The sequence below is a fragment of the Priapulus caudatus genome, unplaced genomic scaffold (genome assembly GCF_000485595.1).
Source record: "Priapulus caudatus unplaced genomic scaffold, Priapulus_caudatus-5.0.1 Scaffold100, whole genome shotgun sequence".
In the NCBI taxonomy this organism is placed as follows: domain Eukaryota; kingdom Metazoa; phylum Priapulida; class Priapulimorpha; order Priapulimorphida; family Priapulidae; genus Priapulus; species Priapulus caudatus.
The window spans coordinates 583,829-598,463 of record NW_014577161.1 but is presented as its reverse complement, the minus strand read 5'-3'; the positions used below and the strand labels follow the sequence as shown (position 1 = coordinate 598,463).

General features: G+C 45.6%; 1 protein-coding gene across 1 annotated transcript; it reads right to left on the bottom strand.

Moving 5' to 3' along the window:
• Positions 1–11,703: 11,703 nt before the first annotated feature.
• LOC106805110 (EF-hand domain-containing family member B-like) lies at positions 11,704–13,266 on the bottom strand. Its single transcript, XM_014806590.1, has one exon. The coding sequence runs from the start codon at positions 13,264–13,266 to the stop codon at positions 11,704–11,706; it is 1,563 nt and encodes a 520-aa protein (XP_014662076.1).
• Positions 13,267–14,635: the final 1,369 nt, after the last annotated feature.

Below are 14,635 nucleotides of genomic sequence, written 5' to 3'. Positions count from 1 at the left end.
CCGTTTCGATTTCTGACATAGTATCCGATGTATAAATGGATACAACTTTGTGATTACAACTTTGTGATTACAACTTTGTGATTTCTCCGTTTCGATTTCTGACATAGTATCCGATGTATAAATGGATATTTCTTTGTGATTACAACTTTGTGATTACAACTTGTGATTACAACTTGTGATTACAACTTTGTGATTACAACTTTGTGATTACAACTTTGTGATTTCTCCGTTTCGATTTCTGACATAGTATCCGATGTATAAATGGATATTTCTTTGTGATTACAACTCGGATTAATTTAATTTTTCACTCGTTTTAATGGTAACATATTGTGGTAAAGAAGTGCGTCAGGGATTGTTATTAAGTGCCGTATTTTATTAGTTATGCCTCTTTATTCGCTAAAATCTTCAATTCTAACACACAACTTGATTTTAAGCAGTTTTTTCCAGTTTTCTCGGTAAATATAAAAATTAAAGAATCCTGACGCACTATTTTGGTCCATATTGTGCTTAACATGTGGCAAAAATTTTGTATCCTCACTCTTTCTGGTAGTTGAGAAATATCCAAAATACCATTTTTACATAAAAATTCAAAATTTGTTTGGTAACATAATTAGGTGCTGGAAATTTCATAAATTTCTTTGGCTTGAGCATAGAAATATATCTCCTCTATAAATAAAACAAGTGATTGATTTGATTCATTCGCCAATAAACGTTTAATCTTCACTATAGAGCAATACCCGTGCAAAAGGTGGAGAATATCAATATTCAGACAAAGTTAGACAGGGTATTCAGACAGGGACAAATTCAGACAGAGTATCAATATTCAGACAAAAACGGTTCTAACGATTCTATGATCCTTGTAGTAAAAGCTTCTGGATATACAGCACTGTTATGAAATTGCGCCAAGTTATCATGAATACTGCTGTAATGTTCTTATTGTTTGTTGATCGATGATATCAAACCATAATTGAACTACAAAGATTGTAACACCTCGTTTCTGTCTAATCATTCCCGCTGCTCCTTTCTTTTCTTATCCCGGATGTCCGCTCGCGCATGCGTCACATTGCACACATAGAGTCATCACCGATACCAAACGTAAACAATAGGGCTGGACATCACATTCCTCCCCAACGAAATGTCTACGCCATGACGAAGTCCTTAAACCTCTCCGGAAGCCGACGCTCTCGCTGCGGTCTACCTTGCACCTCGAGTAGCCTTGGAGCGTGCTGGACCACAGTGTTCGGCGGCGGTTCGTCTGGTCCGGGGTATTGGTGCAGACCCAGCTCTTCCTCCTCCTCATCAGACGACGTCGGGACGTCTTCTGGACGTGTGGCGGAGCGTTTGAAACGGGACGAGTTTCTGGTGACTGTCTTTCCATGACATTCAGCCGTCACCATCGATCCATTTCTCTTCGTAACGATGAGGGGTTTCGGATCAAACGGGGGTTCAGACTTCCTCATTCCCTCTCTCTTCATGAGCACAGGTTCACCAATTTTTATACGAGATTCTCTGACGTATGCCTTGCGATCCGCATACACCTTCATCCTTGCTTTGGACTCGCTGTCCTTCTGGCGGACGTCGTGCTGCGGTTGCTCGTACGCGATCCGGGGAAGGGTTGTTTTGATGGCCCTCCCGAACATCAGCGTAGCTGGAGGTATGCCAGTGCTGCTGTGAGGGGTTGCTCGATAGTTAAGCAGAAAGCTGTGCAGCTCCTGGTTCCAGGTTTTCCTTTCCGCTATGGCAGCTTTAATAGACTTCTTTACCGTCTTCATAAAGCGTTCTGCCTCGGCGTTTGCGAGCGGCCACAGGGGAGTAATCTTACGATGCGTGAAGCCTTTGTGCCGTGCGTAGTCAGAGAATGTGCTGCTGTTGAAGGAGGGTCCGTTATCCGACTTGACCACATCGGGTACACCGAATTCTCCAATGATCTTGTCAAGGACAGGGATGACAGCATTTGCTGTGAGAGAGGACACTGGTTTCACGACGACGTAGCGTGAGAAGTCGGAGATTACCATAAAGTGCGTACCCATGCCAGGTACCTGTTCAAAATCAGTGCTGATCTCTGACCATGGACGTTCAGGCAGTGCCGACATTTTTAGGGGTTCCCGTGTTTATGTTGGCGTCGCTACTTGGCATGCCATGCAACTACGAATCATTTCCTCTACTCGATGGTCTATACCGCTGAACCACACTTTCTCACGTATGAGTGCCTTCGTCTTGACCATGCCTTGATGACCAACGTGTGCCAGCTCGACAGCGCGTTGTTGCAGTTCATGTGGTAAAACAATTCGTGCGCCACGTAGAATCAAGTTGCCGGATTCGGTCACGGACAGTTCCCCTCGAACTTTGTGAATTCGATCGAATAATGCCGTGTTAACACCGGGTCGTTGTCTCTCGATCTCCCATTTGCCAAAACGAATGGCGTGAATGACAGCTTGCAGGGTCGCATCGCGTTCGGTGCAGTTGTGGAGTTCAGTCAGGGTCATTGCTTTGGGTGCAGAGGTAGCAGCAATGTGGTTGATGTACTCCTCCATAACCCTCTCCTCTCTCCTAGAGCACTCAGTGACGCTAGGCGTGTGTCTTGACAGGTAATCTGCTGGATTGTCCTTTCCGCTTCGATACTTAAAGCAGCTGAGCACTGAGACTGTTGGTGAGTTTCATACCAGGCTTGTCATCCAATCAAAACGTTGTGACTTTGCTGATGCTAACCTAGGAATCAAGCGCCAGTTGATACAAGGTACGCACAACAATCGCCTCTGCAGGAAAGTGATCGAGCAGACACTGACCTTGGACAATCTGCGTAAAACTGCCCGATCAGTAGAAATGGCAGACGAGCACACCGTCATCATAGAAAGACAGTGTTCCACCTAGCAATCACATGCATTAAACAGTAGGGCAAAAGGCAAACAACTGCAATCGCTCCATAATTTGAGCAGTCATAATCGTGACAACACCGCTTGTGGTTTGTGTGGTGGACCATACCCACACAGAGGAAACTGTCCTGCGAAAGGGAAGGAATGTAGAAAATGCGGTCGTGTAAATCACTTTGCTAAAGTGTGCCGCAGCGCTCAAAACCTGGGTGCACGATCATCGAGATTCGAACTGAATCGGGATTATCAACCCTGGAAAGGAAGGCATGGTTTCAACCGAAAGCATAATGCCAGAGCCTTAAAGGACATCACGGAGCACGATCACCGACCACTGGCCTCGGACTACGTCAACGCTACCGACGATGACGAATACATCTTCCGATTAGGCGAATCGGGATCCGGATCAAGCATTAAGGAAAAACCCGTGTTCAACGTCATGATTGGCAACACCAAGACCATGGTTATGGCCGATTCAGGAGCGACTGTGAACATTCTCAATCAGGAGGATTACCTTCATCTCCACCATCGGCCGCAACTCGCACCATCGAAATCTCAGATATTTCCGTACATGTCCGACAAACCGCTCGTGCTTCAAGGAAAATTCGAGGCTGAGGTACGCAGTGACCAATGTACATCTAAGGAGACATTTTACGTTGTCTCTGGACCTAGTGGATTGCTTCTAAGTTGGAAAACCTCGCAAAAGCTACGTCTGATCAAAGTCGCGAATGCGATTTCTGAGCAACCGAATGCGCCTGAGTTTCTGTGTGACTGTCCTGCATCACGAGTGGAATGGGTGCCTATAAGGGTGAACCGGTTAAAGTCCATGTAGACCCCAGCGTCGTTCCAGTAGCCCAACCACACCGTCGCATTCTATTTCATGTCCGTCAACGCGTCGAGGGAAAGTTGAATGAACTCGAGGAATCTGATATCATTGAGCGTTCAGAAGGACCAACACCTTGGATTTCCCCGATAGTGGTTGTTCCAAAACCAAAGAAACCTGACGAAATCAGGATATGTGTAGACATGCGTTCTGTGAATCGTGCGATCATCCGCGAACGTCACATCATACCGACCATCGACGATATCGCTGCAGACTTAAATGGCTGCAAAGTGTTCAGCAAGTTAGATCTGAAGCATGGTTACCATCAGGTTCTCTTACACCCTGACTCCCGAAACCTGACCACGTTCTCAACACATGTAGGGTTGTGGCGTTACAAGCGTCTCAACTTCGGGATGTCATGCTTTGTCGAGATATTTCAAAACATCGTTAGTGACGTGACCAAGGGAATTCCGGGCGTTAGTAACATTAGTCACGACATCTACGTTGGAAGTGTTGACACCGAGCAACACGATACGCGTCTGAAACGTGTGCTACAACGTCTGACCGAGTCGAATCTGACAATCAATGTTCCCAAATGTGAATTCCGTGTTCCGACAATGTTGTTCTTTGGACATCAATTCAGCGCTAAAGGAATGTCACCGGACCCAAAGAAGGTCGCAGACTTGAAAGCAATCACGCCACCGACTAGTGTAACTGAAGTCAAGAGTCTGTTGAGTTCCGCTTCATTCTGCTCGCGATTCATCAAAGACTTTGCGATCATAACGAAACCGGTACGTCGTCTGACATGCAAGGACGTTCCCTGGACCTGGGGAAAGGAAGAACAATCCGCGCTAGAAAAGCTACAAGCTGCATTGTCTGAAAAGACCACGCTAAGCTACTTTGACCCAGAGAAACCCACTACGTTGTTTGCGGACGGTAGCCCAGTAGGACTAGGTTCAGTCTTAACCCAGACGAATCAGAAAACCGATGAGACAAATCCGCTACATTACGCCAGTCATCCACTATCGGAGACAGAATCGCGTTATCCGCAGATAGATCGAGAAGCACTATCAATATACTGGTCGATCAAGAGGTTTCACCTATACCGCTATGGAAAGGAGTTTAAGATCGTCACTGACCATCAACCGTTGGTCTCCCTGTTCAACAACCCGGTGTCAAACCCGTCAGCCAGGATCGAACGTTGGTTGATGGACCTACAGCACTATCGCTTTACTGTAGAATACCGACCAGGACCAAACAATCCAGCATCGCATCATCCCATATCTGCCCCAAGTGTATTGGACATTGATGACGAGCAAACTGCAGACAAGTATGTTGCCTATGTCGCGCAGAACGCTGTCCCCAAGGCAATGACTTTGTCTGAGATCGAGCTAACAACCATGCAAGACCCACTGCTTCAGGCCACAATGGGAGCCATGAAGTCTGGTAATTGGCACAAACCTCTGCCAAATGTGTCACTATCTGAACTCTCAAGACTTGAAAACGTTAAAGGTGAGCTAACGTGTACCGATACCCTTGTCTTGAAATTGAACCGCATCATAGTACCGACTAGCCTTCAGGAAAGAACTGTGAACATCGCACATGAAGGACACCTCGGTATTGCTAAAACCAAGGGCCTATTGCGAGAGAAAGTGTGGTTCCCGCTTTTGGACAGACTGGTTGAGCAGAAAGTCAGATCTTGTTTACCATGCCAAATTGCGACACCCATGGTAACACATGAACCGCTGCAAATGTCACCGCTACCAGAAGGCCTATTCGAGAAGATAAGTGTAGATTTTGCCAATGCTGAAGAAGAAAATGTACTTCTTCTCGTTGATGAATACTCACGATTTCCATTTATCGAGCCAATCCGCTCCACTGCTGCTCAGTGTGTGATTCCGAAGCTCGACCGAATCTTCTCCACGTTCGGTACACCAGAAACAGTCAAATCCGATAATGGTCCACCGTTTGATAGCCACGAGTTTGCGAAATTTTCTGAGACCGTCGGATTTGAGCACCGCAAAATCACACTGCTTTGGCCTCGCGCCAACGGTGAAGTGGAAGAATGGTAGGATTATTCAAGAAACATGTCAGGGTGTCAAAAGCTCGTGGAACCAATTGGAAGAAAGACCTACAATTGTGGTTAAGAGACTATAGAACCTCTCCTCATGACACAACCGGAGTTGCACCGGCAACCTTGTTCTTCAAGCGAGCAGTCTGCAGCAAACTGCCACAAGTACATGAAACGGACCCAGTCGCAGTAATAGTGCGCCAGCGCGACTCCCAGAAAAAGGGGAAAATGAAAGTGCATGCGGACAATAAACGCTATGTCAAACCCAGCGACCTGAAAGTTGGTGACCAAGTCTTGGTCAAGCGCCCGTTCAACATGACCAAAGGAAACACCCTATATGAGACCACTTCACTGACAATTGTGCCCAAGAATGGTAGCATGATCACTGCCAACGGTGAAGGACGATGCGTGACCAGAAACAGTTCTTTTTTCAAGAGACTCTTGGTCACTCCTGAATTGTCAGATTTACCAGAATCAGATGCACATGATTCAACCATCAAAAATGAGGGAAACTTAGTGCCAATCATGCCCGTTGCACCCAGGGGTGAGTTTGAATTTGAATGTGAATTTTGAAAATTCAGATAAGTCTGATAACTCCCATGCACCCACAGTCAATTTGGACAATACTGTGAAACCCAGATCTGCAGATGTCAGACCAGACAATACTCCAGTGCACACAGCATCCCCGAAGGTTGTCCTAGATCAGCAAGAAACTCGCAGGTCAACCAGAGTTCGAAAACCTGTCGTGAAACTCAACCTGTGAAATTGACAGAAAGCTAAGACTTTGTTCACAACTGTGTGTGGTGTGTTCAGAAGACTTTAAAGATTAACTATGGAGACTGAACAATATGTATTTGTGTTACAGTTTAGTGTGTTTACCAAGGTTCATATTATCATTGAGTAATCCGATCAAGTCTGGTTAAATGCGTTACAGTTTGAGTGACAGAGTAATCGAGTATTCGGTAATTGAGTAATTACCTCGATTAGCATTGATTAGTAAAGTTGGTTAGTTTTGACAAATCGTTTAATCGTCAAAGCCAGATTTGTTTGTTTTCAGTTATCACACTGTTTGAACCTCAAGAGTTAAAGATTTTATAATTGATCTGTTTGGTGTAGTAATTAGTACATGTATCTTAAGTACCCCATGGAACTATCTACAAGGAAGGGGATGTCACGTTCAGTGATGTGTCTGGTGTTTGTGTTCTCTGCGACCAGGTGTGAGTACAGTAGGACCACGAGAATATACGCTACACCATGTAGTCACGTTAATTGCATATCCATCTCTTCCTGCTTATGTTGTATCCAGCACAGTAAATAGAGAACGTTACACATATGTATGTTAATGTGCAAATATTTTGAGTGCACATATGGCGTACTACTTATTAGGCGAAATGTAGGAGTTGTCCCTGTGGTGAAATGTCAGGTAAATTAAGTGCCGCAGGCAGCAGCTATGTACCCATTTCACCCCTGCCCCTACACTGACCTCCGCACTGTACCCACACCATAGATTTCATCGTTCATATTATTTCATCATTATTTCGTTTATCTATATTATTTCTATGCCCCCCACCCACCCCTACCCTTTTAAGAAGAAGTGACCACTGCCTTTTGTTTTGATGAGGGCATTTTAGACTGAAGGGGAGACTGTACCCGAAATTCATCTAAAATCATAAATGTCATTGATTTGTAAGATTTAATGTAATTGCCGTCATTGATATATCGAAAAACCTTATGAACGTTACACTTAATGCACCTTCTATCTATACTTCACCTGCTGAATGCCTGAAAATGACAGTAAAAAACACCCCGTTCTAATGAGTACTTACATTATATTAACTGCGTATATTAACTGTGTATACAGTACTTATACAGTAAACAATGTACACAGTATACACGCAGTTGACATTGCTTTACCAGCACTCTCAAATTAATTGTATGTAAATTGTAATTGTAATTGTATGTAAATTAAATGTACAACTGACTCGCTGGCAACCGAGAAACACCAGCTAACGCCTGAGATCAAAGGCGAATAGAAGCCGAAACCTACCGGCATTTCTGGCGTAACGCACTGCCAGTGCACGTACACGCGCGCTATCGCAGAACATGAAATGCAGAATCCCAACATACATTGCGCGTTACGAATACAACCGCCATTGTTTTATATCATACTTTTAATATTTTACTTGCTTTGAGATATTAGTTTTTAGTGTATACTTTTAAATGTGCTTAGGCCACCCTCAGGGTGATAAACTAACAGCGTGGCAAGTGTTGGGGTTCGAAATCAATAAATGGCGGAATGCATAGACAAAGTTCGTTTTTTTAGTAGTATAGAAGTAAGTGTATCAGGCAGAGTGTGTAGAGGTCAATGAATCAGACAGGGTGTGCAAAAGTAAGTGAATCAGGCAGAGTGTGTAGAGGTCGGTGAATCAGTCAGGGTGTGTAGAAGTAAGTGTATCAGGCAGAGTGTGTATAGGTCAGTGAGTCACGCAGGATATGGAGAAGGGAATCACGCAGAGCGTATATAGATGAGTGAATTACGGTGCGTGTGTAGAAATAAGTGTATCACACACGGTGTATATAGATGAATGAGTTACGGAGCGTGTGTAGAAATGAGTGTAGGCCCCCTACTACACACGGTGTGTATAGATGAGTGAATCACGGTGCGTGGGTAGAAATAAGTGTACCACACACGGTGTGTATAGATGAGTGAATTACGGAGCGTGGGTAGAAATAAGTGTACCACACACGGTGTGTATAGATGAGTGAATTACGGAGCGTGGGTAGAAATAAGTGTACCACACACGGTGTGTATAGATGAGTGAATTACGGAGCGTGTAAAGCAATCAGTGTGTCACGCAGTGTGTGTAGAAATCAGTGAATAGCGTAGGTTGTGTATAAATCTGTGTATCATGCAGGGCGTTTAAAGATAGGTCAGCATATGTTGAGATCAATGAATCACGGAGGATGTGGTAAAAACAGTGAATTACGTAATGCGTGTATAATTCAGTGAATCAAGCAACGCTACATTTGAGGTGAGCGTCGTAAATGTCACACATTAAATCTGTCAAGGGGATTAGTTAGAACAATATACAGTTGCGAGCGTTCTGCACATCTATACTACGTGTGCACATCTACTACGTGTGCCGTCGTCCAGAGAATAAACTGAGGAATAAACGGTACGTCCGCAACATGTAATCGGTCAACTGTCTTCATGTTGTCTTATTCGCCGCTAACCACACGCACATCAGCACACACGCACGTCCACCCCACATGCACATGTGACACATACACACACAAACACACACACACACACACACACACACACACACACACACACACACACACACACACACACACACACACACACACACACACACACACACACACACACACACACGCACTCACACGCACTCACACGCACTCACACGCACTCACATTCTCGCGCTCTCTCTCGCACACACCGACGCACACACGCACACACACACACTTGCCTCAAGGCGTTTACACCTCGACTTCTACGTTTATATAGTACATTTCATTAGGAATTAAAGGAATTATTTCATAAATAACAGTGCACAACTGAGCAAGATATAACGAAATATAGTCTCACCTAATAGCGAACATGTTATTGATTACTCCAATATGCGTTCATGCTGTTGTGGTATATAAAATAGCAAACAATACAGCAACATTCTTTCGTATATAGCAACAATTCGTTTGGAATCGAAAACCACCAGACAAAGTCGCATCTAATTGAGTGACGTAGTGGTTATAGACTGGTACAACCTCTCCATTGCTTAATTCAAGTTTCCATGTCAAAGTGCAGGGACAGTAATCGTGTCAACACTATGTGAACAAACAGATTTCAATCGTTGTATATTTTGGGTGAAAATGAAATGAAAATGAAAATCTAACGATGTACGATTATTCTAAGACATGTTAGCTTTACTTTAGATACTTGTCTTGGTGTTATGCAAGCAATACCAGTAAGTATTGTAGTGGTCGGAAAAATACGAGAACCGTCTGAAAGACTGTTTAAAATCCTTGCTTCAACGTCCAGGTAATGCTTAACTACGGGTGCGTGCTAGCGATGCTAAAATATATTTATATACATGCGCACAGCGTGGTACTACGAGGAGATCGAAGCTTCCCAGGGCCAGGCACTCATAGTGTGACCGCTACCGGTCTACACCTATATACATGCTGTCTAGAGATATTATATGCTGGAATAGCCAGCCTGTCGCTCACTCGAGTATGGTGGTCCAGATGGTTACGGACTTTTTCACCAGTTGTTGGCTATTTTTTAACTCATTTTAACACATTAATTTTCATTTCAACCCCATTTCCATCTCAGAATTATTTTTATTTCAAACTGTTTTTCATTTATTAAAAATTAAGCATAAATGATCAATAATAATAATAAATTTATACGTATATAAATATATAATAAATATAAATCTAATCAAATAAATGTAAATCAATAAATATTTTAAAATATAAATGTAATAAATTTAATTCATTATAACAAATCATGAATCATAGATTAAAAGCCTCGAAGTGGCATTCCCTAATCACGGAGCTTGGTTGTACGCCCTGCCACGGAGACCCTGCGAACTGCTGTGCTGCTGATTAAATAGGCAGCGACTCCCGGTCGCAGGTTCTAGCTTTACAATGGTTGTTGAGAAGCAGCTGTACTTAGTAGAGAGAGAGCCACTACCATCTGTTCATTTATATAGATGTTCAATGTGTTTATTTGCGATTTTCGTTATAGTTTTCTTTTACATAATAAGTATGGGCCATTCCATCTTCAGTAATGGGGCGCCATAAAAGAACCAACAAGGACGTAAAACATTCGGGTAGTCTAGAGATCACTCTCAATGTCAGCAAAGAGGTCGGCTTGGGGGTAGTACCATAGAGTTATCACCTAAACGTAAATGAGACTCCCAACTTCCCAACTACACGGCTACGTTGATAGACTGTGACCAAGTGCTGATACATGCTGATTCAGATGCAGATACCAGACATTGCCAGCATACTCGTGCATATACTCACGCATGCTGTGTTAGCCTGCGCATTAACCGATTTCAGGCATTGTACGTAATTCCAGCAAATAAAATTGTAGAAGCTGCGTCGTCTTTTTCCGTGAGTGGAACACCGGGCAGGTCTTCGGTGAAGGTCAACACCGTGGTATGGTTGATGTTTTCCCTCGTGATGTCATTTACTACACACACACACACACGCACGCACGCACGCACACACACACACACACACACACACACACACACATGAGTGGAACACCGGGCAGGTCTTCGGTGAAGGTCAACACCGTGGTATGGTTGATGTTTTCCCTCGTGATGTCATTTACTACACACACACACACACACACACACGCACACACACACACACACACACACACACACACACACACACACACACACACACACACAGGATGGCGGCGGGCGATCGAATTTTGCGCATACTATATTATGTCGATAACATGAATATAATATATGAGTGTGTGTTTTGCGTGCGCATTCGTGCATGCGTGCGCGTGTGTGCATGCGTGCGCGTGTGTGCATGCGTGAGCGTGTGTGCCTGCGTGCTCGTGTGTGCGTGCGTGCGCGTGTGTTAATGTTTGCGTTGATTTAATTACATTATAACGGTTGATGTTATTAATGTAAATCCTACTTTAGTATTTAAATCACACGGAAAATCTGAGATAACAACATTAATGAAAAGATCATTCATCGTCTTAAAATTACCCCAATTTATTTTGTTACACGCATTTAGTATAAAATTTATTCATAACAAAAAATATTCTTTACACGCAAGCGTTTCGAGTATATAATGGAAGCGTAGATGGCCATGTTTTCACGATTTTATATTTACAAATTGCCATAGGAAAGTTGTATGCCATTAGGAAGTTCTGTGTGAATATACGTTTATTTGCTTTGATTACATTCCTCGTTCTCCTCGAGAGCTTGACGGAAGGACTCGATACTGACAAGTCCACTAGGATGCTTCGCAGTTGCCTTTCCCCACAGTTCTTCGAAGACCTCCTGAGACATCTTCGTCAGATTTGTGAACACTTGCCGAATGGCTTCCTTGGGTCGTGGCGTGAACACATCGCGAGGCATCAGCCCGTAGCTGGATAACATGTTGGGGTTTAGCAATCCGGACGCATCCGGCTCTTCGCCGTAGTTCTTCGTGTCGGAAATCTTTTTCGCGTTCGGAACCGGTAAGTCGGACCGGATCGTTGGAACGCCGTACTTCCGGTAGCCGGACGTATCGACGGCGCCGGCGACGGCGGCGATGTCCGACGACGACGTGCGATAGTCCTCGATGGCTTTGTCGATCTGCTTCTGCAGCGTCGGAATGCGCTCGTTCGTCTCCGCGAGATCCGACGACGGTAGCATGTCCTTCCAGTTGAGAAAGTTCGCGAACTCGTTGTAGTCGATGCGACCGTCGGCGTTCGTGTCGCACCACTGCATCAGCAGACGCAACATTTCGTCGCTCAGCGTCAGGTTGAAGCGCTCGCACATCTTGCGCAGCCCGTCGGCGTCGATCGCGTCGGTGGCGCCATCGCGCGGACAGCGTCCGAACGCGTGCGCGAGAGTCGGAAAGTTGTGGTAGTTGGCCTTCTTCAGCTGCTGCCGAATCGCCGCCAGCATGCCGCGCTGTTTGTCGGTGTTGCGCTGGCAAGCGGGAGCGGCGCGCGCGTGGATCAGGTCGCCGGCGTCGTACTGGTCGCGGCGGCAGCGCACGCCGAACGCCTGCTCGTCACCGACCTTCAGCGTGTCCTTGAGCGGCGAGTAGACGCGCGCGAGCTGTGGCTGCGTGCGCTCGCGAAACTCGTCGAGCCGCTTCGATATGATGTTGCCGTCGGCGTCGTCGTTCCACTGCAGCGTCTGTCGCACGTTCCGGCCGGCGTTGTCGTGCGGCGTCGCTATGCCGAATGTCGTCGCTCGCACGGCGCTCCAGTCGTACTTGCGGTCGACCGACTCGCCGACGCCGAAGTTGCGGTGCGTCAGTCGGTACAGCTCGCGACCCTGCTCGTACTCGGCGTCGACCTGCCGCGGCGACTTAGCGGGGTTCACTATCACGCCCGCGTCGTCCTTGATGCGCTGCGGGCTGCCGAAGACGGTCGCGTCCGACGTGTCGTAGCACGGAGCGTCGGGCGCTTGGTGGCGCGACCTGCCGAGCGGCGCCTGCCGGTGGCTGGCGTACATGCGCTCTCGCCTCTCGTCGAGCTGGGCTTGCATCAGCGTCGCGGGCGCCGGCGTGACGAGCTCGGACGCCATGATGGAGAAGTTGGTGCTGACGCCGTGCGTCAGATCGGCCGCCCGCCGCCGGTCCGAATCGTGCGCCCTGCCGTGATACACCCGGATCTGTCCCGGTTCCGGATTCAGCGAAGCTCGGTGTCTTCGTACGGCTTCGGGTATTTCGGAGGCGTTTCCGAGAGATTGCAAGCAGTCTTTGACCGATGAGTGATCCGTTAACGCCATGGCGTCGGCTGATGCGTGGCCTGATGTCTGCGCGTTACTGATATCATTCGTGGTTATTTACGAGATGTAATTGTGTTATGTTTGCAGGAGCGCCGCCGAAAGCAGGCAGTTTGTTTATCCACTGCAAATTCGTACTATGCGGTGTGTCTTCGAACTGGCGTTGCCAGGCACCAGGATTATTGTTAAACACGTCAATGTATTGTTCCATGTATTGTTTAAATCCTTACACTCACTTAAGCTGTGTTCACACTATAGATTTTTGTCAGCAAATCGTCCCGATTTCAAGTGCATTCCAACTTGCCCCCGACTTGATCAAAGTGCATTCCAAGAAATTTGATTGTGTTGGAGTCGGAGTCGGAGTCAAGTCGCCAAGTTGGAGAAATAGAACGTGTTCTATTTCTCCAACTCGGCCCGACTCCGACTCCAATACAATCGAATTTCAGTCGATTGTGTTGGAATGCACTTGAAATCGGTACGATTTGCTGACAAAAATCGATAGTGTAAACGCAGCATAATGCAGTATTATTAAGCAGTAATTAGTGTGCGCAGCATAATTAGTGTGCATCGACATGCGACTTTGCAACTTTTTAACTCACAAGTGCGCGTTCGGTTCGTTTTTCACATTCGCTAGTTGTTAGGCTATTTTCACAAATATTATAACAACTAAAGGAATAATAGAAAGGTAAAAACACTATCAAAATCGACAGAGATTTAAGCGCGGATCTCGATGGCATTTGGGACGGACAGGCGAGGCGCGCTGTTGTGTGGCGCTAATAAAAATGAACGAATTAATGCAAGTAACGGTTTACGTACCGAAGCAACACTAGCGGAGATTACACCTAAACACATTTAACACAGCTATAAACATGACATATAGCAAACATCGTTGTTGTTCTCATACTTAGTCCATTCTATACATTATTTTTAGGCTTCATATTCTCGCATCCTCTACCTTCTCTCCCTCCCCTAGTTTCTTCCTTCTTTTACAACCTTTGCTTATCCCACCTTCCCTCCTCATCTACCTCTTCCCTTCCTTTAGCTCTACCCTTGCTGTACCTATTTCACCTTCTTTCCTCCGACATCCTTTCCTTCTTTTACATTTCCTATGTATATTCCCACCTCCTCCACCTCCGCCACTGCCTCCATCTCTCCCTTCTCTACCCGTTCCTCTACTTTATCCATGTTCTCCAGCTTCTCTTTTAAATTTCGATACAGCACGCTCTGGAATTTCTGTTACGTATTCGTATATGCCTACAGGTATCCGAGACGGTGACGCAGTCAGCGTCGTTTACGCAAACCAATGTCATTATCAAAGTGTTATGTAAGCGTGTATTGCTTGAAATGCTATGCAAATAATAAAACATGGATA